The sequence below is a fragment of the Heterodontus francisci genome, chromosome 17, assembly GCF_036365525.1.
Source record: "Heterodontus francisci isolate sHetFra1 chromosome 17, sHetFra1.hap1, whole genome shotgun sequence".
Taxonomy (NCBI): Eukaryota; Metazoa; Chordata; class Chondrichthyes; order Heterodontiformes; family Heterodontidae; genus Heterodontus; species Heterodontus francisci.
Window position 1 is genome coordinate 32271685 of NC_090387.1, and position 27916 is coordinate 32299600.

Below are 27916 nucleotides of genomic sequence, written 5' to 3' on the forward strand. Positions count from 1 at the left end.
GACCGAGCAGGAGAGTTCTGCAGGCTGGGCTGCCAGCTCAGAAAGTCCACAGCCAGCGACTTGGAAAAAGAACCCTTATTATTCAAAGAAATTACAACTTAGCCAGACTTCGTTAAGTTCATAATCACAAAGGACACATTTCCATTTGAAACAGGCGAGTACTGTGAAAAAGCGACAACTCCTTTTTAAAATTCAAGTCTCATTCAGTAATTCCGTTTGTCTTTTTAAAAAAATAAATTTATGATTTGCTCGATGTCGTTTAAGATCAGTGCAGCGGAATCTGATCCTATTGAATAGCTGGAAGGGAAGCAGACAGAACTGGGTTAGACTCAACGGTTATCAGGATGGTCAATGCCTGCCCAGCACTGCAAGGCTCGCATCGACTTTCCAAACAGCCAGCGATTAACTGTAGATCAGAATGTGGCAAGATTTCGTTCAAAGACTGTTTTAAGACACAGACACACTCGTTGACACAATTCCAACACTGGTTTTATTCTACCAAAAATGGGAATGGAATGAAATACTTCTGATGTTGGAAATATTGTAAGTGAACCCAGCTGAGCTTTCAAAACTTTAGGCGTTTCCTGTCATTTGAAACCGAAATGCGCCGGGGAGGGGGAGAAATTTAAAATGACGAAATGGATACTTCAGTGAATACGTTTAATCTCTATATTTGAATACACTTGGCGTTATTAAGTATTGCAAACTTTAGTTAAGCTGGTGGTATATCATTACTACATTGCAGTATTGGGTGAACATTTTAGACCTGGTCCAATTGAGACTTGTTCCCGGCACGGTAGTTTATATGTTTGGAGAAAATGCTACCATTTCTGCTCGCCATCAGTCTCAGCTAACTTAGAAGTAGGAGCTGTGCTGATAGTCACTGACAGTCAGCAGGGGGAAAATGGTGTTCCACATGCACAAATACGTAATAACTTCTTGAAATTATGAAGGGACACACTGTTCCTAAACCTTGAAAAACAACAGTCTGCTTTGATATCTTTTTTAAAAAGTAAAATTATTAGAAATGATTAGCACTAATTTTAACAATCATATTTTGATGATTTCATTTTTATTTGCAAAGGAAACGCTGATGACACTGGGGAAATTGAGCCACAGAATCTGGCAGTATGAGAGAGTGAAAGTATCTGGACAGCTGAGAATGGAGTTTCCTGGCTTAATAGCCGGATGGAATGGTGTTATAATTTAGCTTCACACAGCTGGGCTCTGTAAAAGTGTATTTATTATTCCAAAAAGCTGCTCGATTTATCTGCTAGTTTGTTGAATCAAATGCCCTTTCAGAATATAGTTTTCACCTAATAATTCAAGGTCAAATTTTGCACTACAAAATTTGAATTATCCTATAATTTGAACTAATAAATAATACAGCAGAGTAGGAATTCAGAAGTAAAGAAAATAATTATCACATCACTTGAATTAAGGAACTTTGAATTAAGAGGGGTGGCCTGGTAAATAGATTGAACTCAGGCACGGTTCCACACTTATGACTTATGTGAAACCCAACTCAATTGCTCGTTGTGAAATGCAAAGTAATTTGGAGTAGAAGTTCACTGCTTACTTTACAGACATGTGACTTACACTCCCAAATGTTCCTGCTAAAAAAACAAGACTGGCACATTCTCTCCTTTTCCCTCACGCCCATGTCTGGTTTGCCAGTTTTCTTTCCATTTGACAGCAGTGCAGGATCAGGCAAAGTGATGTGAGAATGAATAATGAACTTGTTGCTGTTTTCAAATGGAACACAATCATTTGATGCTACAGCATCCCTAGTGGTTCAACTTATATATAACTGAGGCATATCAGCTGGAAAGTCCTGGGAGTAATTCCAAGCCGCCTTTAAGATAGCTTAACATAATTGGAGTTGTGATATGGTTATTACAGTTAACTGTTCCACTTTGAACGAGGGAGTGGAAAATCAGCCTGAGTCCTTGGTACTGATCACCATTTAGAGTAAACAGTAACAACAACTACTTGTATTTATATATCACCTTTAATGTAGTAAAACATCCCAAGACGCTTCACAGGAGGATGATCAAATACAATTTGACTCCGAAACTTATAAGGAGATATTAGGACAGATGGCCAAAAACTTGGCCAAAGAAGTAGAATAAAAGACTTGTGTTTATATAGTGCCTTTCATGACCACCAGATGTCTCAAAGCACTTTACAGCCAATGAAGTACTTTTGAAGTGTAGTCACTGTTGTAATGTAGGAAACGTGGCAGTCAATTTGCATACAGCAAACCTACACAAACAGCAATGTGATAATGACCAGATAATCTGTTTTTGTGATGTCAATTGAGGGATAAATGTTGGTCAGGACACTGGGGAAAACTCCCCCACTCTTCTTCAAAATAGTGCCGTGGGATCTTTTACATCCAGGCAGATGGGGCCTCAGTTTAATGTCGCATCTGAAAGACGGTTTTAAGGAGTGCCTTAAAGGAGGAGAGAGGGGTTGGAAGACAGAGAGGTTTAAAGAGGGAATTCCCAGAATTTAGGGCCTTGGGAGCTAAAGGCACAGTCACCAATGGTGGAGCGATTAAAATCGGTTTCCAGAATTCCAGAATTGGAGTACTAAGATCGCAGAGGGTTGTACGGCTGGAGGAAGTTACAGAGATAGGGAGGGGCAAGACCATAGAGGGATTTGAAAACAAGAATGTGAATTTTAAAATCAAGGTTTTGTCAGACCGGGAGCCAATGTAAGCGAGCGAACACAAGAGTGATATGTGAACGGGACTTGGTGCAAGCTGGATATGGGCGGCAGAGTTTTGGATGAGCTCAAGTTTATTTAAGGTGGATGATGAGCAGCAGGCCAGGAGAGCATTGGAATAGTCAAGTCTAGGGGTAACAAAGGCAACGGTGAGGGTTTCAGCAGCAAATGGGATGAGGTAGGAGAAAGCTGGGCAATGTCACGGAGGTGGAAGCTGGTGGTTTTGGTGATGGCGCAGATATGTGGTCGGAAGCTCATTTGTGTTCAAATACAACACCCAAGGTTGTGAACAATCTGGTTCAGCCTCAGACAGTTACCAGGGAGCGGGATGGTGTTTGTGGTGGTGGCCAAAGACAATGGTTTTCGTCTTCACAAATATTTAGTTGGAGAAAATGTTTGTTCATCTGGACAAGCAGGGAGACAAATCAGAGACAGTGGAGGAGTTAAGGGAGGTGATGGTGGTGAGATAGAGCTGGATGTCGTCAGCATACATGTGGAACCTGACTTGTGTTTTCAAAGTTGTAAAGTCTCACATTGTAGATTTGCTATTGTAAATCTCTGGAAGAAACACATGGCACCATCTTCTGGATTGCTGCTGTAAACTGAACCTTTAATATTGACTCCCTCTAGTGGCACACTGCACATGCTACACCAAGCTTGTACAATGGCCTGAAATGAACAATACACTACATATCAAATGAACAATAAAAGAACAATATATGACAAAAGTGCACGTATAAATAAAAGCAAAATACTGCGGATGCTGGAAATCTGAAATAAAAACAAGAAATGCTGGAAATACTCAGCATTTCTGGCAGCATCTGTGGAGAGAGAAGCAGAGTTAACGTATTGTTCTAGTAAACCTTCTCTCTACTGCCTCCAACACCAATGATGAAGATATCAGGAAAGGTGACACAAAGGTTGGTCAAAAAGGTAGGTTTTAAGGAAGGTGTAAAAGAATAGAAGTAACTGGAGAGGCAGAGGGGTTCAGGGATGGAATTTCAGAGCTTAGAGCCTAGAGCATATGGCTTAAGTAACAGTTGTCAGTGGTGGAACAAAGGGAATTTTGAATGCATAAGAAGCCACAATTGGAGAACTGCAAAGTGTTTGGAGGGTTGGAAGTAAGGTTGGATGAGGCCATGGAGGGATTTAAACAATAAGATGAGAACTTTAAATTTGGGGCATTTTGGTACCAAGGACCAATGTAGGTCAGGGCTGATGGTTGAATGGAATAGGTCACGGGCAGCAGTTTTCTGGTTTGAACTGAAGCTTACTGAAGGTAAAGGATTGGAGGCTGGCCTGGAGAGCACTGGAATAGTTGAATCTGGAGGTGATAAAGGAATGGATGAGGGTTTCTGCAACAGGTGGTGGATGTGAGCGATATTACAGGGGTGGAAGTAAGCAGTCTTTGTGGTGGAGAGACTATGGGGTCAGAAGCTTAGTCATGGATCAGATAGGACTTCCAAGTTGCAAATAGTTTGGTTCAACCTAGGACAGTGGTCAGGGAGGGGGATGGAATCAATGGAAAGGAAACAGAGTTTGTAACTGGGGCCAAAGACAATGTCTCCAGCCTTCCCAATGTTAGAAACTATTTCTCGAGATGCTGTGATTACAGTTGGATAGGTACGAATGGAACTAAGTGAGGGCAGTTCTACTGACGTCAGAGAAGAGGCACTGGAAGACTGTAGTGTTGTGCTTCCAACTGGAAGGAAAGAAAGCTATAAGTGGATCGTATTTACCTTTCAGCTATCAGGACTCACCAAAATAGGATATCAAACCCCCGCCACGATCACGTCTCTTGATATATATTGCGAATCTCACACAGGCTATCCTTATTAATCAAAGAGTATCTGCAACAAATTTTTGCTGTTCCTAGTGCCACCAAGTGTCTGACTGAGAAGCAAATCTTTTACAGTATATTTTACAGTCCTGTATTTTGTGTAAAAGCTCTTACTATAGTACTTGCACCCCTAAGCACCTTTATGAGCTCTACAGTTGTAAAAGTTCAACATATCAATCTTCAGCAAGCTTTCCCTTTTCCAGTTATACCCATTCTCTCATTTTCTATGATGTTGGACTCTAATGTGGTGTTGAGCAATGTTCCCGCAATTTCCTTTCACTATGCGTGGCCTGCTTGTTGCTGTGCACAGTCCCTTTAAGATTGTGCATGCATACATCTTAAAGGGACCATTGCTTGTGGGCGGCCTGTCTTCTGTGCAGTAGATTCCCGATTGCCACACACCCGCACAGCTTAGACTAATCATTGGTGTTAAGCATGCAGTGGAAACTTAGTATGATGAAATTATAATCAAACAAAGGGTTTGGTGCTACACAACCATTGTTACTTTGCAATTAGCCAGAAGCAGGCATAAAAGTGATCAGGAATTTGACTTATTCAAGCACCATAAATCCATGGTTCTGCTAACATATTGTACATCATTTGAGTTAAAACAGCATTTCCTCTGATTCACAATGATGTACACCAGACTTCCTAGTTTGTGTAATATATGTATATAGTGTACTACTTGATTGCTCATGGCATTGCATATGTGAAGTCAAGATTAAGTGTAGCAGTCGGGTGAAGTGGAGATAGAAGGTGGAAGCTAATGGCCCAGGATGTGAAGACATAATTCAGTCCCCATTTTAACGTAATACATTTTATCCTTATTTTGATATAATGCTTGGATTTTATATTATTTATAATTAAATAGTAAAACATACTGTAATTTGGGAAGCTGAACAGTAGAGTTTGTCAGAGCTTGGGAGTTTGTCAGTAATATAGACTGAGGAGCTGGAACGCACAACACTGAGGTGCTGGTGAGAGTGTGTAATTGCAGTATAGTAAGCTTACATAGCCAGTTTCTATTATAAATATGGGCATAGGTGCTTAGAATGGAAAAATTGACACAAAAATGTGTTGAACAATTAAGGTTTCCCAGATGGGAAGTGCATGCAGATGTAAGATTTTTAATATGCTAAAGATTCACAACTTCCTGTGATAATAAAGCACAATATTATACCACCACCACCTCATCTCCCATCATCAACATCTTGCAGTGGGTCAGAGAGGGGAGATTCACCACTGACCAAAGGCTTATTGGATTAGCCATATCAACGCCCTGACTACAAGAGCAGGACAAAAATTAATGATTCTGTGTCAAGTGTCTCATCTTCAGACTCAAAGCCTCTCCACCATCTACAAGGCAAAAGGCAAGAGTACTGGTGAGTCATATGACGTACACTGCACTAGCTTGGATGGGTGCAGCTGCAAAAACATTCGAGAAGCTTGACATCATCCAAGATAGAGATGTTTACTTGAGTGGTGTCCTGCCACTGGACTCAATATCCCATCCCTTTTAGGCTGGCACACTGCGGCTGCAATGTGCATGATCTCCTGGGCGTGTTGCAGCAACTCATCAAAGTTACTTTGAAAGGCCCTTCCTCCCCTGTGACTCTTGCCACGTAGAAGGACAAGAGTAGCAAAATTGTGAGAACAGTATCACCTGCAAGTTTGCCTTCAAGTCCTACCCCATCTTGAATTGGACTTATATCTCTGTTCTTTCATTGTTGCTGAGACAATATCCTGGAATTCCCTACCTAACACCATTGTGAGAACACCATCACCACAAGGATTGCAGTGCTTCAAGGAGCAGGCACACCACCACTGTCTCAAAGCAACTAGGGACAGGGAATAAATTAGTTCTTGTTAGTGTCATAATATCCCAAGAACAAATTAAAAAAACTAAGTATATTAAAATGTTTACATTTTACATGCTCCATTGAAAAGCAATATATAAGCATTTCCTATGAAGATTTAAGTGATACAGTACCTGTACTTAACTATAATATTTCCATGTGGTGGCCTTATAGCAGGAGTTCCAATTTTAACCTTAAGACTTACCCGTCACATGTAATTTTAATCTTTCCAAATTGTTGATATTTTAATTTCAGCACAATTTGCTTTGTAATCAATTATCCAAACAATCAGGATCGACTGCAACCAATATAGTTGATATGTTGAGTTTAATCAGAGTTTAAGATAGAATATAACACAGTAGTTATACAGAGAAAACATACGACCATGACAGGTAGAGAATACCGATTCAGTTCGGATAGGACGGTTGGCCTGCACAAACAGCTCTTTTTTTCTTCTTCTTTCACTTCTTGACTTCTTGCAACACCCATGAGCGTTAGACTGGTCTTCCTCGAGAGTTATTTTCCACTGCCTAATTGCACAGAGACCTCCCAAAGTCTCTTTATACCCTTTTTCAGGGGTGTACCTGGAAGGATTATTGATAGGGCTTGATTGCCCTATAAACATTTCCTTTGTTATAAAATGCCCAATAATATATTGCGTTCTTTGTCTAAACCATGGGTTAAAAGTGGGCCCTAATGTTATCCACCTTCCATTAGTTTCTTGAGCCTTTGCACGTACCCTCTGTCCTTGATGAATCAGGCCTTTACATCATCTTTCTGTATCTCATTTCATGTGGTTCCCCTGATCAGTTCCATCCTCCCAAGAAACATTCCACTTCTAGCCTCCAAACTAACTTTTAGGAGTGCCATAGTTCCAGTTATCAGTTGTTTATGCCCAAAGCTGTTCAGAAGGCCAGTTAAAGAGCTGTTCATAATGGCTATTCAGCCCAGCCATTCTGTATTTCTTATCAGACTATTAAACCATAGTGATGCACTAAAGTAACTCCTATTTCTACATACCAATTAACCTTTACATTCCAGCAAGCATCCTAATTAAGCAAGGTTAAATGAAAATCCTAACACAGCTTTGAAAAATGGTTATTTGTTTTAAGTATCTATCCAGTCGCTCTCCCACTATTGCAGTGGGCTCATCTGACCATGGCCCCTTTCTGGGCTAGGTACAGCTTTCATCACCTAAGAATAATCATTCCACTAGCTTTGTTTCTGGAGAAATGAGTCCTTAAGCAGTTTCCAGTAAAACAAAACTTGCAGCACTAAACTATTTCTTTATCTATTTCAGGCTGACTACTAAATATATGTTTATTCTAAGAACATTTCTAATGTCTAACAGACTCCCCACCTTGAGAGAGAGAAACTTAATTTAATCTTCAACTTTTAACCTTCCATTAACTGTACTGGTTCCAGGTTACTGGTTCAACAGTTCAGTCGGCGCATCAGACACCTCAAATAACATGTCATTGCGTTGTGGGCTATCAGGACCAGGCACTGAGCAATTACCAGTACCACTGAGGCCATTCTTGCCCAGGGATGTTGGCTGGAGTCGTCAGCTACTTCCCACCACTGGTGATCTCCTAATTTGTTTATTGCTTTTTCAATTCGAGCGTTATCTTGTTGCATCTTAACTAGGAGTTTCCAGGAAGTACCACTTCTTTCATCATTGGGTTCTAAACTAAGAGATAGGGGTGGAATTGGGTGTGCAAATTCTTTGACTGCTTCAAGGGCGTCTTGTTGTAGGGAAATATTCACTTGTACTTGGGTTACATTATGAGTTCTTACGGGAATTATATGGGCATTTCCTGCTTGAGTCATTTTATAGGGACAGGTGTATAGATTCTCATAGATGTAGTTACACCAGCCTTTTGCCATTTGAATTGCTGACAGAATAAATGTCTAACATTATTATACAAACTCCCATGGGTATGTTAGTACTAAACTATTCTTGGGACCTTCAGTTATCTCAGGGCAAGATCATCTTCCCTCCTCCCTTATCTCATTGTTGTTCTTTACCACTCTTTCTTTCTCTAGCCCCTGAGTGTGGTGATCTGCACAGAACTTGTTTAACACAGTTTTCAAAGTCCACTTTCCTCTTTCCACAACACCAGATAACTGTGGGTGGTGAGAAATATGGAATTCAAGTCAAATACCCATTATCTGTGTGGTCTTCTCTATATTGGGGATACCAAACGCAGACTGGGTGACCGTGTTGCAGAACACCTCCGCTCAGTCCGAAAGCATGACCCCGAGCTTCTGGTTGCTGGCCATTTCAACACCCCCCCTGCTCTCATCTCTGTCCTGGGATTGCTGCAGTGTTCCAGTGAACATCAACGTAAGCTTGAGGAACAGCATCTCATTTACCGATTAGGCACGTTACAGCCTGCCGGACTGAACATTGAGTTCAATAATTTCAGAGCATGACGGGCCCTCCTTTTTATTTTTAGTTCTTTTTTCTTTTTAATGTGTTTTTTTAATTTTAGTTTGTTTAGTTTGTTTCTACTGTGCCTACCCACTGTTTTTTTTCATGTTTGTGCTTGGGGCCAGGCTGCTCAGTTTTCTGTCCAATAACACCCTCTCTGTACTAATGCTTTGTCTTTCAGATCACCATTAACATACTGTTTGCCTTTGCTCCACGACCTTCTGGTCAGCTATTCTGTGACCTTGTCCTATCAACACCTCTTTTGTTATCTCTTGCCCCACCCCTGCTTTACTTGCTTAAAACCTTTTACATTTCTAATATCTGCCAGTTCTGATGAAGGGTCACTGACCTGAAACGTTAACTCTGCTTCTCTCTCCACAGATGCTGCCAGACCTGCTGAGTATTTCCAGCATTTTTTGTTTGTGTTTCAGATTTCAAGCATCTGCAGCATTTTGCTTTTATTATACGCATTATCCATTGTAGTTCGGTGAAAGTTTAACCAGTAGTATGTGATCCTATGCCATTCAATCCTTTCCATACCACCCCTCTGATACCATTATCAACTTGGATTGGCACTCCCCACCTGCAGATCACCTCACTCAATAATGTTCTAAACCAATTGAGATCCGTAAAACATTTGCAGTCAAATTAGTATCTTTATTGCAACAGTACTTCCTTAAATACAGGTTTTCTAGTTATTCTTTCACCAAAGACGTTAACAGAATCAAAACTTTTCACTCTGGATAAAGCTACATAAAGCTGTCCATGCATAAAAACAGACCCAGGAATATAAATGCAAATTTTATCAAGAGTCAGATTTTGTGGCTTGTTTATAGTCAAAGAATATGAAAGTCTAAGTGGGAACTGTTTTCTCCCAAGTTCAAAAGGCAGGTTTACATCTGATGGGCTCAATATTATTCGAAGAATAAACACTGTCTATTCCCTTGAAATCTGCCTGTTATAATTTCAGCTTCTATCATCGAAGAAAACAGCTTCCTAACTATGATTCTTGTTTCATGACAAAGTTCTTGTTTCTAATTCAAGTTTGTAACAACGTTATAACTGTTCCTTTCTTCTATGTTTGTGTGGGGGTATGATCATTGGAGTTAGACTGTGTAGAAATTCTGGAGGGTGTAGACTGTTAATCATCATCTTTGTTTATGGAATCAATGCTTACGTATTCTTTTAATTCACCTGACAGCTTTTCTCAAAGCTTTTTATTCAAATCTAGTGTTACGATCAGGTGAAGAGGGATCGTAGCGCTCTCCTCTTTTCCCTCTCCTTGTTTGACCATAACAGGTTTATTTCTTTTTGAAGTAGATATACTTGCCAATTCGGTGAGTGTTTAACTGTTTACGTGCCGTGATCATAGAAAGAGTCAATCTGACAGATTGAGTTTGACAAAGAAAGAGGTTAGCTTTATTGTACTTAAACTGATCTATGTAAAATAAAATATGCTCTGACTTTCACACACACATACACTTGAAGTTTTCACGCGCACACACACACACAAATGGGGAAGGATAGATTGGTCAAATTAGAGTCCAGAGAAATAAAAGGGGTATACAGACTGTGGAGATTGGTGACTCAGCTGACTTTCCTTTGGTGGTCCTGAGGCTTCTGATTTGAAGATACGGACAGCTGATTCAGTTGTTCTCCTGGATTTTATAAGATCGTCGCTGATCTCGGCAGCGAGCTTCGAAAATGGCAGTGGGCCTGTGCGGACCACTTGTCATGGAGCAGTCGCGTTATTCAGCTCGGCGGCTCATTTAAATGGCCGGGGAAGACTGCCCTCCCCCGATGATGTTGAGGGGGTGGGCGGTCAATCCCCGGCAAAAGCGTCAGGCGGCACTGCACAGCCGCTGACGTCATTTTTAAAGGGCTTCGAGCCCTACATTACAATTTAAATTTTTAAAGATATAGGCATTTTTAATTTATTTTAAAAAATTAAATAAATGTTTCTAGCCCCATCTCCCAGACCCCAATGTAAAATAAAATAGGCTCCGACTTACACACACACACACACACACACACACACACACACACACACACACACACACACACACACACACACACATGGGGAAGGATAGATTGGTCAAATTAGAGTCCAGAGAAAATTAGAGTCCCCCCCAAAATACTTACCTTGTGTACCTGACCTTCCCCCCCCCACCCCCCAACCAAAGTTCATAAACTTTTAACTGCAACCCCTTCCCACCATCCCCTAGACCAATCATATTAGTTTGACCCTGCTCCACCCAGCCCCCCACCCACCGCACTGAAAACTTACCTGCTCCCCCCTCCTCACCAGTGTCCCAGATCAGATCTCCAAACAAGTATCTGAAGGCATGTGAGTGCCAGCCACCGGCAGCAATTTCGCTGCGGAGCGGACAGCGGGAGTGGGTACGACATTAATTCATTTATTTAAATAAATCTGTGGATGTAAATTTTGGTCCCGTCGCCGAGCGGCGTGGGGGCTGCCGCCGGCAATATTAGGCGAGGCCTTTCCGGTTTGAGGTCCATGGCAGGCCTCTCGCGGAGGCATTTTCCAACACACCCCCCCACCCATCGGCCCCGCCACGACCCCCGACGTGGGGTTGCGGGGGGTGGGCGGGATGGCGGTGTAAAATCCAGCCCATGGCTGATTTTCCTTCAAGGAGTCTCTGTCTGCAGCAGAGGTGTCCCTGGGTGGTCACAGCCGGCAGGCAGGGTTCAAAGCTTATATGGTGGTTTGGAGAGAGAGAAAGGAAGGAGGGACCCGACTCGGGTCTTCTCTCTTCAGCATCTAGCTGTTTGGCTCCCTGCTGCAGAGAAAACACCTGCTTAAGCACACGGAGGGTGGGCCTGTGACATGACAGTCACCCAGTGATTCAAACATGGTGGTTACTCGTATGTATTCCCTCTTGCAACTTAATCAGTCCATGTCTAAGAATTCCCTTCTCATAGCTAGGCTCCCATTGTTCAAGTGATTAGGATGATTGATTAGTCTCTACCAGTTGAATATTCAAGTAATAGCCTTGACGCCTCGCTAATGGTAACAGGATAGGCGGTTCACCCAGATTCCCCAGGTTATTGTCCTTGATGGGTGGGTGTAGACATGCCTTCTCCATCTCAATGCATTGGAATGTGGAAAGTACAGTGATGCAAATTGGGGTGGCCATTTTTAGCTGCTTTTAACTGTTTTATAAAAATTACATTCATCATTCAACATAGCACGTTTTCATGACACGAGTGAGTTTCATTTTTAGCATAGAGAATAGCTTTTGAATAATAAGTTGCATCAAATAATTGTCCCCACCATTCTGCCACATTTAACCAATTCCATCATCTCATCCACCCCTCCCATGTCAACCCCATCCCATGCCACTTCATCATTCCCATGCCACCCTTCCAATGCCATCCCATCCCTCCCATGCCACCCCATTGGATGCATTCCATCCTTCCCATGCTACCCTTCCCATTCCATCCCCACCTCCCATTCCACCCTTCGCATGCCATCCCTTTCCTGCCATCCTCATCCCATTCCTTCCTTCACTCCCATGCCATCCCCATCCTGCTGTTGCCATTCTTGAATAGAAACTGTTGTATTCATTTAATTCTCCTGCCATCCCTATCTCATGCCATTCCATGCTTTCCATGCCACCCCTCCCATGTCATCCCCTCCCTCCCATGCCATCCACATCTCATACCATCCCCATCCCATTCAGTCATTCCCATCCCATTCAGTCATTCCCATCCCATGCCAATCCTCCTTCCCATGCTATCCCTCTCATTCCATCCCCATCCTATCCCTTCTATCCCTCCCTTGCCATCCCCATCCTGCTCTTGCCATCCCCAATCCTCCCATAAATCCCATTCTATCTTTCATGGAATCATTCTCTCCAGTCAGGATAACTTTGTTGTTTGACTCCGCTTACCTTCTGCTGTTTGTTCTCCACCAACACCCCCTCCCACCACCAACCGTTGGCAGCCGCATGTGCGTCACAGGTTCCAGTCCACCACGTACCCCAAGGTTTGCTAGTACTATTGGAGAGGGTTTAAACTAACTTGGCAGGGGTGTAGGAACCAGGAGGAAATATCAGAGAGGAATACCAAGGTGCACAGAATACTGGGAGAGATAGATAGCACTAGAGTAGAGAATAGTAAGTTATTAGGTGTGCTCAGAATAAGGGAGAAAGAAATAAAGTCTAAATCAGGATTAATGTGCATTTCTATGAATGCATGGAGTGTGGTTAATAAGATTGGCAAATTACCGGTGCAGATTGGCATGTGGAAGTATGATGTTGTGGCTAAAACAGAGCCCTGGCTCAAAGAAGGGCAGGATTGAGTATTAAATATTCCTGGATACAGGTGTTCAGGAAAGATAGGAAAGGAATAAAAGGATGAGGAGTGGCAGTATTGATTAAGTGGAGCATTGCAATGCTGGAGAGAGAGGATGTCCCAGTGGGGTGAAGGACAGAATCTACTTGGCTCGAGCTAAGGAACAAAAAAGGTGCAATTACATTGCTAGATGCAGTCTGTAGGCCACCAACTAATGGAAAGGATGTAGAGGAACAAATTTGCAAGGAAATTACAGAGAGGTGCAAGAATTATAGAGTAGTTATAATGGGGGACTTTCTCCGCATATAGACTGGGATAGTAGTAGTGTAAAATGCAAAGAGGGGCAAGAGTTCCTAGAATGTGTTCAGGAACATTTTCTACAGCAGTATGTTTCCAGTCCAACGAGAGGGGAGGCACCGCTGGACCTTGTTCTTGGGAATGAGGTGGGCCAAGTGGATCAAATATGAGGGGGAGAACATTTAGGGGACAGTGGTCATTGTATCATAAGGTTTAGGTTGGCTATGGAAATGGACAAAGAACAACCTAGAGGAAGAATAATTAACTGGGGGAAAGCCAACTTCAATGGGGTAAGAATGATTCTGGGCCGAATAAATTGGAATCAAAGGTTGGAAGGAAAAACGATTATTAGCACATAGGTAATATAATTCAAGCAAAGATCGTGCATGGACTTAAGTTTTCCAGCTCTCTCTTCACCTGTAGCCATCTTGGGGATTGTCCCTGCTAAATATTATCCTAGATTAGCCTATCCAATCTTTCCTCATAACTAAAATTCTCCAGTCCAGACAGCATTCTCATAAATTTCCTCTGTACTCTCTCTAGTGCGATCACATTTTTCCTATAGTGCAGTGACCAGAACTGCATGCAGTACTCCAGCTGTCGCCAAACTAGTATTTTATCCAGTTACAGCAGAACCTCCCAGCTCTTATATTTTATGCCTCAACTAATAAGGGCATGTATCCCATATTCCCGTATGCCTTCTTGACCACCTTATCTGCTTGTTCAGCCACCTTCAGGGATCTGTGGACATGCACTCCAAGTTTCTCAATATCCTACTGTTTATTCCCTTGCCTTGTTAGCCTTCGCCAAGTGCATCACCTCTCCAGATTGAACTCCATTTGCCACTATTCCACCCACCTGACTGGTCTGTTGATAACTTCCTGAAGTCTACAGCTTTCTTCTTCATTATCAATCATGCAGCTAATTTTTGTATCGTCTGCAAACTTCTTAATCATAACCCTGCATTCAAGTCCAAATCATTTACATATACCGCAGAAAAGCAAAAGACCTCGTACTGAGCCCTGCGGAACCCCACTGGAAACAGCCTTCCAGTCACACATCGACCATTACACTTTGTGTCCTGCCTCTGAGCCAATTGTTCCGACCAGGTGAGAAATGTGTCAAGGGGTCTTTGGCTGTCTTATTGTAACAGGGTTTTATTTTTAAACACATGGTGTTTTGAGCTACCCCTTTATGAATCCTTGTTCACAGCTTTCCAATTATAAGGCAAAGAAATGAACACAAACAGGCTTTCTTTGGTTTAAAAGAGAAAAGTGAAATTTATTAAATCTTAAACTCTAATATGGTTCACGCCTACAGATATATGACGCGCGCACGCTAGCATGCACATGCAATATACACATACTGATAGGGACAGAAAAGAGAAGAAAGATAAAGTGGAACAGTTTGAGGCAATATCGTGTTACTGTGCTTCAAGCTCACTGTATAGTCCTTTTGTTGGTAATTCTTGCTGCTTTGTTGGGGCTCAGTATTCTGCTTAAACCTAGTTCACGTAGGAGAATATTTTCTCTTTGAGGTCACATGTTTTCACAAGATTCAGTTCCGTGGGAAGGAGATGGGAGCAGGCAGACACGAGAAGTCCTTTCAGTCCAGGAGCAAACCGCTTTCTGATTTCAAATCTGTGGCAAGTTCAAAAAACCAACAGCCATGTGACTAAAACTGATCTGACCACTTCTTCTGCGTATTGGGGAAGCAAAAGACTGGGTCCCTTTGTTCCAATACTGTCTGTTACTATGCAAATGTCTTTCCAGTCAGGGGCTGGCAATTTTAAATTTTAATGTTCATGTGGCTAAATAATGTGTACCTCAGTCTTGGCAGGTGCAAGGTTTGCCTGACACAATTTTGGATCCAACTTGCCACTTTGCCTTGGATTCCATGGGCTTTTACTTTCATGACCAGTCTGCCATATGGGACCTTATCAAAAGCCTTGCTAAAATCCATATAGACTACATCAAATGCACTACCCTCATTGACCCGCCTTGCTACCTCCTCAAAAAATTCAATCATGTTAGTCAGACACGACCTTCCCTTAACAAATCCATGCTGAATGTCTTTGATTAATCTGTGTCTTTCTAAATGATGATTTATCCTGTCCCTCAGAAATTTTTCCAATAATTTTCCCACCACTGAAGTTAGGTGGACTGGCCTGTAACTACTCAGTCTATCCCTTTTCTCCCTTTTCAAACAATGGTACAATGTTAGCTATCCTCCAGTCCTCTGGCACAGCACCTGTAGCCAGAGAGGAGTGGAAAATGATGGCAGAGCCTCTGCTATTTCCGTTAATAGCCTAGGATATATTTCATCCAGGCCTGGGGATTTATCCACTTTCAAAAATGGCGAACACTTTAATACTTCCTCTCTCACTATGTTAATTTCATCTACTATTTCACACAACTCCTCCCTGATTGCAATATCTGTAACATCCCTCTCTTTGTAAAAACAGACACAAAGTATTCATTAAGATCCATATCAACGCCCTCTGCCTCCACACACAGGTTACCCCTATGGTCCTTTAATAGGCTCTACTCTTTCTTTAGTTATCCTCTTGCTTCTTATGTATTTATAAAAAATCTTTGGGTTTTCCTTGATTTTACTTGCCAATATTTTTTCATGCCCTCTCTTTGCTTTCCTATTTCCTTTTTAATTTCACCCCTATACTTTTTATACTCTTCTAGGTTTTCTGAGTTCTCAGTATCTGTCATAAGCTTCCCTGTTTTTCTTTATCCCCTCCTTTACGCTCCTTCACGGCCAGGGGGCTCTGGATTTGTTGGTCCCACCCTTTTTGTTTAAGGGAACATACTTGCTTTGAACCCTCACTACCTTCAAGTAGCTGTTTCCAGTCCAGTTTAGCTAAATCACATCTCAGATTAGTAAAATTAGCTTTTCCCCAATTAGGAACTTTTATTCCTGGTCTATCTTTGTTCTGTTCCATATCTAGCCTAATTATGATCTCTTCCACCAAAATGCTCCCCAACTGATACCCCTTCCACCAGCCCAGCTTCATTGCTTAAATCTATGAGTAGAACCACCCCACAACCACCACCACCGCTCCCCCCCCCCTCCCCCCCCCGGCCCCCTGCAGCCACCACCCTCTTATTGGGCTTGCTACTGGCTAAAAAGTTCCCCTGAATGCATTTAAGAATTCCGCTCCCTCTGTGCCTTTCACACTAATTCTATCCCAGTTAATATTAGGGTAGATAATATTGCCCTATTTTTGCACTTCTCAGAGATTTGCCTACTTATTTGCTCTTCTATCTCCCTCTGACTGTTTGGGGGTCTATAGTACACTCACTATAATGTGATTTCCCCTTTTTTCCTTTTCAGTTCAACCCATATGGCCTCATTGATGATCCTTCTCCCATATTGTCCCTCCTTGCAGCTGTAATTGTTTCTTTAATCAATATTGCAACCGCTCTCCTTTTTTATCCCCCCTCTATCTCGTCTGAAAGCCATGTAACCAGAAATGTAGGCTGCCATTCCTGCCCTTCTTTCAGCCATTCAGTAATAGATATAATATCATACTCCCATTAGCCAATCTGTGCTCTCAGCTCATCTGCCTTCTTGCATTGAGGTGTCTACCATTTATCACTGCCAAACTCCCTTTCTATTTTCTAGCCTATGTTTCCTCTGCCTTCCAAACACGCTTACTAATTTTCTGCCTTCCATTTCCAACTTTTCTTCTCTCCCTTCTGAATCTACTCTTAATCCCCTGCCAAATTAGTTTCAACTGTTCCCAACAGCACTAGCAAAGTCTCCTGCGAGGATATTGGTCCTGGCCCTGCTGAGGTTGTACAGATCCCACCTCCCCAAGAAATATTCCCAAAGCCTCAGGAATCTAAAGCCCTCCCTCCTGTACCAACTCACCAACCATGTATTCATCAGCTCTGTCTTCCTATTTCTGTACTCACTAGCATGTGTCACTGAAAGTAATCCGGAAATTACTACCTTTGAAGTTGTGCTTTTCAATCTCTCTCCTAGCTCCCTAAACTCTGCCTTCAGGACCTCATTCCTCTTTCTGCCTATGTCATTGGTGTTGATATGGACCACACCCTCTAGCTGTTCACCCTACCCCCTTAGAAAGTCTTGCATCTGCTCAGTAACATCCTTGATCCTGGCACCTGGGAGGCAACATACCATCCTGGAGTCACATCTGTGGCCACAGAAGCACCTGTCTGTTTCCCTCACTGTTGAATCCCCTACCATTAATGCTTTTCTATTCTTCATCCTCCCTGACCTCTGCAGCTGAGCTACCCATGGTGCCGTGAACTTGGCTGTGCTTGCACTCCCCAGAGGAACCATCACTCTCACCAGTATTCAGAACGGAATACCAATTGAAGAGCAAGATGAACTCATGGGATCCCTGCCCTGCCTGCCTGGTCCTCCTTGTCCTTCTGGCAGTCACCCATTCTCTCTTTACCTGCACATTTTTAAGCTGTGGGGTGACCACCTCCAGAAATGTGCTAGCCACAAAACTCTCAACCTTGCAGATGCCCCCTACTGACTCCAGCCACCACTCAAGCTCCGAAACCTGGAGCTCTAGCTGCCGATACTTCCTGCACATGTGGTTGTCCAGGCCACGAGAAGCGTCCAGAATTTCCCACATGGCACAGGATGTGCACTCAGGGTCTGAGGTTCCCTGCCATGCCTTTACTTTTTACACTATTATCTATAAACACTTGGAGAGAGAGAGAGTAAGTTCTATTATTTACATTTACAATTTGTAAGGATTCCTTTATCTCGCTTCAGTGGGTGAGTTAGGCGCTGATTATTTGCTGTGTGGTACTTTTTTGTATATTAAGCTGTTAAGCACTTAAACCATTTTGTTATCAGCATTTTATTCAATAATATTTTAGGATTTTTATCTAAGGTAAACCATGCTTTTGGAATTGATTTTTATAAGAGTTTATAGTTGACAGTAAGATTGTCCATTCACAGATAGTGCTTTTGCAAGCTCAGACCCACCTTACCAAGAGACCCTGTTACGACCAGGTGAGAAAGGGGTCTAGGGTTCCCTCTCAGTCTTCACCTGGTCTTAGCGTAACAGGGTTTAATTTTAAACACACTGTTTTTTTAGCTCCTCCATACTGAATCCTTGTTCACTAACTTACAATTATAAGGCAAAGAAACTAGCCAAACAGGTTTTCTTAGGTTTAAAGAAAAAGGTTGAACTTTATTAAACTTAAACTCTAATTCGGTTAATGCCTACGGATACGCGACGCACCCACACTAGTATGCATATGTGATACACACATGCAGGTACAGACAGAAAAGAACAGAAGAAATAAAGTGGAAAAGTTTGAGGCAATATCTGAAGATGGTTTTGGTTACTGTTCTTCGAGCTCGCTGTAAAGTCCTTGATTGTAGGTAGGTCTTATTTTTTGTTGGGGCCCAGTATTCTTCTTAAACTTTGTTCAGTGTAGGAGACTTTTCTCTCTTGAAGTTCATGTGTCCTCAGTGGGTCCAGAGGCTTGTGAGAAAGAGATGGGAGCAGACAGGAAAGGTCTTCTCACTCCAGGAGAAAACAGTCTTTTCTCAGTTTAAACTTTTTGTACAATTCAGAAAAATCCAGATTGCCAAGCAGGTTAGTCATGTGACTAGCTGGTCTGACCACGTCTGTTTGTGGATTCTCTTGTCTTAGCCGACTCTGTAATGTCTCTTCTTACACACAATACCTGGTGCTCAAAATCCATTGTGGGTTAAATTGGAGCAGGGAGTAGCCCCTTTGCCACCTCCATGCACTATATATTAGTATGCAAATACTTTTTCCAGCCACGGCTGATCTGTTTAACAAGTCATTTCCTCGCTCCAGCAACAGTTTAAATCAATGTTCAAATGACAAAATTAATATGCCTCATTCTTGGCAGTTGGGGGGTCTGCATGACAGATGCAAAGATTGATGACTTAACTTTATCATTTGAAAGTAAAAATTAATATTTTTAAAGCAGTTTTGTGTTTATTTACTCTTCTAGCGAAGCCGAAGCAGTAACAGAAAGTGAACTCTGTATATTTATTTATGTAGCTGAGATATATATATAGGGGAAAGAATATTTACTTATTTTTCAGAAACAAATCACAAAAAATTTAATTTAATATCTGCAGAGATCTCTTACAAATTTACAAGAAAGAGCTGCCAGATCCAAGCAACGCTTCCCCAGTGATGCCAGACTGATACATGTTCCCCCGCCAACCCCCTGCCCATGTCTGCTGACAGTTCCCAGGAATCTACCAGTGAGCCAAACCTCACATTCCACTCCCAGTTCTGCCAACCTGCTATTCCTCCTACAGAGTGCTTCCAATCCACAGCACACCATTATTGTGCTGCCAAAAATCCCAGAACTATTTCTTGTGCTACCAATTCCCAGGACCATCCCCAATACTCCTGAAGTTCACAATCCCCTCCCGCACACCCATCTGTAGTACTTCAACATACCAGGGACCTACCTGCAGCTTGGTACATCTTGCAATGCCATATTTCTGTTTTTTTCTTGGCTATTTTAAGGTTATAGGATGAAAATTAAATACAGTGGTAAAGGAATGTCTCAAGCTGATGTCTCACAACACTGCTCATGATCAGTCAGAGTTTATTTAAAAATAGGATTGTTATGCCAAGTAGTAATATCAGGCACATAGATTTGTCAGTATTCAGGGTATCCTTGTGATCTGGGAGCACTTGGAAATTGGAAGAGAATCTGGAAGTACTGGGTAGATTCTCAATTTCAGCAGTAATTTGAACATGGTCCAGGGATTTAAATCTGCCATTATCATCCCCTCCTCAAAATAACATCCCTTGACCCCACTATCCTTGCAAACTATTGCCACATCTCCAGCCTCCCTTTCCTCTCCATAGTCCTTGAATGTGTTGTCACCTCCCAAATCCGTCCATCTTTACTGGGACTCCATGCTTGAATCCCTTCAATCAGGTTTCTGCCTGCGCCACAGTACCGAAACGGCTCTTATCAAAGTTATAAATAATCTTCTCTGTGACTGTGACAAAGGTGTAAAGTATCCCTCCTCATCCTTCTCAACCTGACTGCAACCTTTAACATGGTTAACTGCACCATCCTTCTCCAACACCTCTCCACTGTCATCCAGCTGGGTGAGACTGATCTCACCTGGTTCCCTTCTTATCTATCTACTCGTAGTCAGAGAATCATCTGCAATGGCATCTCTTCCCATTCCCTCATCGTTACTTCTGGTGTCCCCCAAGGATCTATCCTTGGCCCCCTCCTATTTCTTATTTACATGCTGCCCCTCAATGACATCATCCAAAAGCATAATGTTAGTTTTCACATGTACACCAACAACACCCATTCTACTTCACCTACTTCTCTTAATTCCTCCAATGTTGCTAAATTATCAGACTGGTTATCAGACATTCAGAACTGGATGAGCAGAAATTTCCTCCAAGTAAATATTGGGAAGGCTGAAGCCGTTGTCTTCGTTGCCCGCGCCAACTTCCGTTCCCTAGCTACCAACTCCATTCCTCTCCCTGGTAACTGTCTGAGACTAAACCAGACTGTTCGCAATCTTGGTGTCATACTTGATCTTGAGATGAGCTTCTAACAACATATCCATGCTATCACTAATACCACCTATTTCCACCTCCATAACATTGCCTGACTTTGCCCTGCCTCAGCTCGTCTGCTTCTGAAACCTTTATTCATGTTACCTCTTGACCTGACTATTCCAATGCGCTCCCTGGTTGGTCTCCCACATTATACTTTCTGTAAACTTGAGGTCATCCAAAACTCTGCTGCTTGTTTCTTAACTTACACCAAGTCCCGTTCACCAATCACCTCTGTGCTCACTGACTTACATTGGCTCCCAGTCAAGCAATGGCTTGATTTTAAAATTCCCATCCTTGTTTTCAAATCCTTCCATGGCCTCACTCCTCCTTATCTCTGTAATCTCCTCCAGCCCCACAACCCTCCAAGATATCTATTTTCTCTAATTCTGGCCTCTTGAGCATCCCTAATTTTAATTGCTCCACAGTTGGTGGCTGTGCCTTTAGCTGCCTGGGCCCTAAGCTTGGGAATTCCCTCCCTAAGCCTCTCTGACTCCCTATCTCATTTTTCTCTTTCTAAGACCGCCTTAAAACCTCTTTCGGCCATCTGCCCCTTATGTGGTTTGGTGTCTAATTATGCTTTATAATGCTCCTATGAAGCACCTTGAGACATATTATTACATTAAAGGCGCTATATAAATATAAGTTGCTGTTGAATGTAGGACATGAGCGTTCCTCCTGGTCCTTCAAGGATAACTGGGGCTTCCGCTGCCCCTCCCTCCTAATTGCAATCATTGCCGATCTTTCCCTTCCTCACTGACCTCGCTGCAGACTGTTCCCATGGGTCAGAACACAGGCATTCTTCTTAAAAGTTTGATTGGTAAGTTAGCACAGAGGTTAAACATCTGGTTGTTGAGTCAATTAAGGTATTTTCAATTATTGAGGGACTTGCTATATTTGCAAACTTTATAAAATGGTAAGTGAGCAGATGCACCATTTTACAAGGACTCCAGGTGAAACACAATTGGCAAAATGTCCCCAAAACCATGTGCTATTGGCTGGGCCCTGCACAAAATGGATGGCTAATTGGACAATAGATGGTGCATTGTCTGCGATTTTCCATCCATTCATGTCGAAGGATAGACAAACACTAGCAGTACACCCACTGTTTTTTGAGTAAGCTGCCCACTGCAGGCAAGTTGGTGCCAGGAAACTTCAGAAAACTTTGGCCCATGTGCTAGTCTGCTGCTGAAATAAAAGTGGCTTTTAAAGGCTGAAAGCTGTTAGAGCCCTGAGAATCTGCAGGATGATGTATTCCATTGTAAGGGTCAATATGTGTCTGTCCATATCCATCACCTCTGATTCTAGCAAGGTTTGTGAGGTCAGGGGAGTTCATGTGACTTATATGGTAGTAGTATGCCAGGCACATCTGGGATGCTCTTCACCCTCCCCAAGTAGGTAAAAATTCCAAGAAAAGACTCCAGGGATGGGGAGGAGGTATGGTGTTTTCACTTCCCCCAAAGAAAACTGAAGCTCTCTCCATGGCCTTCTCACAAAGCAATCCGCTTGAAAACATAGAGGATCCATACAACAGTCCTGGCCTGTATCCCTATGCCCACAATTGCCGACGTGTCTCGGCAGACCTACTTGCACCGACCATAGATTGGGTCCCTAAGAAATCCCTGCTTAGAGTTCTCTCCTGCCCTCTGTCGATGATCTTGTAAGGGGAGGTGGCAGAGGCTTTGCTGCCACAGATCATCCTTAATTCTAGACCAGAACCGGAATAGAAATTCATGCCAGCTGAATTTCTAGCCATTTTGTTTGACTCCTGCAGAAGTCACAGCAGGAGACCACTGACACAGCTGTTGGTTTTTGGGGCCTATTTGTTTAACTGGGTGGTGAGTTAATATTGTTACGACGTAGAAGTGCACTGTCTTTCTCTAGTTCCACTTCTCCACAGGTCACAACATATATTGAAATGTGTACCCAGTTACCGATACATCCAATTAAATACTTTATCTATTGTAGTTTGAGAATAAAAATCCGCCAACTAGGTTTGCTTAATAAACAACATGCTTATTAATTTATTATAAAACAAGACTCATTCAATAAAGATGCAAAGCTTATTAACACACAGGTTGAAATATGAAAGTATAAATATATTCCCTTCTAAATAACCCAACACACGCACACGCACACACACACCGGTTAAAGGAAAAATAAAGAAGCTTTCTCTGCAGATATCAACTTTACAAAGAAGCAAAAAAAACTTTGGACAAATACTTGTTAATTCTTGAAGAAAAAAGGATAAAATAAGAAATCTTCCAGCTGGCCCTTTTGATATGGCATCCGGGTACACGTAAACGGGAGGCACTAGATACATGGTCACTGGGATCTTTTCAGAAGCAGTTTGTTCAGGAGATGTTGAAAGAAAGTCTTGCAGAAGCTTCTCAGGAGAAATGCTGCATCAGTTTCTCGAGTTCTCACACTGGATTCACAGGGTTTCTCAGAGGTGGAACAGGTTGAGCTGGTGACCTCTCTCTTTTAACAGGCTTACACACCAACGGAACTCCAAATAAACAGTTCAAAAACAAAACCAACTCCTGACTACCATGAATCTAGTCATGTCACATCTCTGTAAACAACTCCAATAGTCAGCAAGGCTCCTGCTGTTTACTTAGCTTAAGACATATGACTTCCAGTAAGTGTTTGTTTTTAAACAGTCCCAAGTGTCCTTCCAGTGACCCTTGTTTAAAAAAAAAGCAGGTCCAACATCTCCTCAGGTATTACCACAGCCTTTTGAACCAAAAGTCCGCAAACATATTGACAATGGAGGCATGTTCATGACAATATAAACATCAGTTTAGAAGCTGTAGACCTTGTGATCTGATATCTTGCACTGCAGGAGCGTTTGTATGTTGATTTTGCTTCTGTGTACCTTTTCCTCCAGGTGTGACATGGCAAGATAGAGGAGAATTTTAACCCCCAAATATGGCTGGGTTTGGGTTGTGTGAAACATAAAAATAAAAAAAAACTCAAACCTCAATACAACCCGGCTTGAATCTGCCCATTTCTGGTTTCAATGGAGGTGGCACAGGAGTAGGAAATCTATCCACTCCCAGGAAATGGGTTGCTCATTTAAATATTTTAATGAGGCTGCACGCTTCACATTTGAGCTTCATTTTAAATTTAACTATGGCTGCTTTGCTTCCTGGGCCTCAGGATACCCGGAACTAAAGGGAGGTGAGGACTGCTATGTGGAAGAAATCAGTGCCTTTCCATCACTGTTTGTGGGCCAGTGGGAGCAGCAGTGCTTTCCCCCCCAGCCCCACAAGCTAACCTATGTGCCATTGTGTGATTGATACTCACCCACCCCTCCAACATGATCGGTCACTCCCCACAATATCTCCAACCCCCTCCCATATGATCACCGACCTTCATCTTTGCCCTCGAACTGTCTTCGAAACCCACAATATCCCCCCCACCTCGCAATCTCCACCCTAGCAGCAGGAAACCTATCTGCTCCTTGGCTGCTGCCTCTGCTGCCACGTTCCCTGCCTAACAAGAAGCCAAGCCTGTCAATCTGGCTGGCATCCAGGCAGGAATCCTGTTGAGAAAAAAGCATGTATGTTGTGAAGTTAAAACTCCACAGTTCCTGTCCAGAACATCTAGCCCTCGTCATCCTGGCTTGGAAATCCCACCCCAGCAACGATCAGGGCCATACATTCAACAATGTGGCGCCTAATACGTGATGTGTGTTTGAAGTTTGATGTACAGGAAATATGTGCATCAATGAGGGCCATTTTACAGATGCCATTACCAGTGGTCAGTCTCACTGTCAGCTGCAAATATTGGGAAATTTCAGGTGCTCAGCCCATAGAATTAATGGATGGAAAATCTTAGTTCTGTGATTTCCTTACATGCACAACTGCCAGATGGTTGTCCTGTCGGAAGGTTCTACAGGATTAAATAAAAAAATTATTACCTAAGCCAAGGGACTTGGAATGTAACTCTGCTTTTTTACTTTGTGAAACCCTTTGTTTTCCTGTCTTGTCAACTACAAATCATTGGTTAGAATGGTGACTGTAGTTTTGAAGCAATCTGTAATGTCTGTCTGTTTTATTTTACAGATCAATACCACATTAGCAGCCATCGCTATGGTGAGGCTAACCTTTGTAACTACAAGCGTTGCTGCATTTGTGGCTATTCAGACATTTGCTTTAATCATCATCTACTCCAAACAAAAGGTTCATTTATCCATATCTGAGGAACAGAATAGCAAGGTTCACATCCTCATTCTTTCATCCTGGAGATCAGGTTCATCCTTTGTGGGTCAAGTATTTAGTCAACACCCTGATGTATTTTACTTAATGGAGCCTGCCTGGCATGTGTGGGTACGTATGTATCAAAACAGTGCAAAGGTCTTGCAAATGGCTGTAAGGGATCTTATACGGTCTACATTCTTGTGTGACATGTCAGTATTTGATGCCTACATGCCTGAAAACAGACTGGTGTCTGATTTGTTCCAATGGGAGGTCAGCAGAGCTCTCTGCTCACCACCTACATGTGACTATTATGAAAGAACAGACCTCAGCAATGATATAACATGCAAGAAACATTGCAACAATTCCAAATTTTTTAAAATGGAAGAAGCATGCAAAACTTACAATCATATTGTGCTCAAAGAAGTGAGATTCTTTGAGTTAATGTCACTGTTTCCACTCCTCACTGATCCATCACTGAACCTCAAAATCATCCACCTTGTTAGAGACCCTAGGGCCGTCATTAAGTCCCGTGATAAGTCAATTCATGCACTAATGCGAGACAATCGCATTGTTTTGGATGCTAACGATAAACCCACTGAACAAAATAAAGCTGAAGCATCAAACTACGAAGTCATGAAAGAAGTTTGCAGAAGTCACATACAGATTCATGAAACAGCAACCAAACAAGCTCCAGACTTTCTCAAACAACGTTATATGATGGTGCGGTATGAAGATGTAGTAAGAGATCCACTCAATGAAATATCAGCAATGTATAAATTTGCTGATTTAACGTTGACTCCAAAACTTAAGTCTTGGATATATAACATCACACATGGAGAAGGAACTGGATCTGCTTTTAAAATAACATCCAGGAATGCTAGGAGCATATCACAGGCATGGAGGACTGAGGTACCATTTGAAAAGGTTTTAAAAATACAGGATATCTGTAGGGGAGCCATGAATGTGCTTGGATATCGATTAGTTGAGACTGAACGTGAACAGAAACTATTATCCCTGGATCTCGTCTTACCGCTGAGAAAATACAAGTTTAGCTGGTTGAGTTCTGATGAGAATCCAGTTTAAATCATGAATGTCATTTTGCGCATCTAAGAACTTCTTTCAGTTTGTGTTCGTCTGCTGTTTCTGATATAATAAAACCTTCTGAAGTGTGTATGAATTCCAGAAGGATTACTAGATCCTTACATGAACATTATTGAGCTGTCATATTGCAAAGTTGTCACTGGCTTCAAAAGTAGGCCAGATGTTTCCATGATATTTTATCTTTTGTGATAAATTACAGTTGTTTCAGACATAGCACTACAATTACAAGATATGCACATTGAAAGATGTAATTCATGCTATATTTAGCAGCTAATTTTGCAGTGGGAATATTTCATTTTTGGGATGACTATGTATCTATGATAACTTCTGTTTTAAATATGATTATTTCTCTGGTTTAGTGAAGATAAGTTGTCCCTACCAATATTGGCAGAATTTGACCTTGATGTGAAGCAGAAAGAAGTTCTAATGCTTTTGTGTGAACTTCTTAGGACTGACTTCATATAATTGCATTTCTGGCAGGAGCTCATATTTGGAAATCACTGGTATGTTCTCCAGAATATTGTATGCATAAAGTGAATGGGCAAAAAATTGTGAAAAATGCCTCAGTAGTTTCATTTTGTGCACAGCCAGGTGGCAAAGCTCCATTCAGTTAGTTACACACTTGATTTTAAAGTTTACAAGAGTTTTACTCTCAAGATCTCAAGGGTGGCACAGTGGCGCAGTGGTTAGCACTGCAGCCTCACAGCTCCAGCAACCTGGGTTCGATTCTGGGTGCTGCCTGTGTGGAGTTTGCACGTTCTCCCTGTGTCTGTGTGGGTTTCTGCCGGGTGTTCTGGTTTCCTCCCACAGCCAAAGACTTGCAGGTAAATTGGCCATTGTAAATTGCCCCTACTATAGGTAGGTGGTGGGTGGGGATGTGGTAGGAATATGGTAGTAGTGTAGGATTAATATAAATGGGTGGTTGATGGTCGGCACAGACTCGGTGGGCCGAAGGGCCTGTTTCAGTGTTTGCAGAATCATATTGGTTATACAGGGCAACAGTTCAGAAAAAAGTTCTTTAATTTATTATTTGATTCTTTTTGTTCTAATCACTGTAAAGCACTGAGTGCAGAACCGTAGGTCACCCACTGCCAATAGAATACACTCCCACATCAGCACAGCATGGCCACATACAGAATAAATCTCTTTCAACTTTGCCTAACAATGTGCCATAATCCATCTTAAGAAGAAAGTCTCATACTGCACTTATGCCATTACATTTTTATTTCTGTTTACCATACCAGTCATCATTGTTGGCTATCTGAAGTAGACAGCAACAGAAGGCTTGGTATCCTCTTCTGCAAATTAGTTCGGACCTAATTGGAGCAGATTCATGAGTCGATTGAATATATTAAACCATTTTCATTGAATTGAAGCTTGTAACTATCCGCTATGTCTTCCACCAAAGTATATGCACTCCCACACACCAGCTCACAAACTGGGCAAATTGCTGTATTCTTGATTTATGACTGTATTGTCATTTGGCACCAGGTGTTTCTACGGTGTATGCAATTGGAATTCAGTGTCTACCAATTCCTTTTGGTGTGCTAT

General features: G+C 42.2%; 1 protein-coding gene across 1 annotated transcript; it reads left to right on the forward strand.

Moving 5' to 3' along the window:
- On the forward strand, positions 1 to 27916 carry chst6 (carbohydrate sulfotransferase 6). The gene is made up of 2 exons (XM_068049877.1): positions 1 to 154; positions 25130 to 27916. The coding sequence occupies exon 2, from the start codon at positions 25157 to 25159 to the stop codon at positions 26345 to 26347; it is 1191 nt and encodes a 396-aa protein (XP_067905978.1). The 5' UTR covers positions 1 to 154; positions 25130 to 25156; the 3' UTR covers positions 26348 to 27916.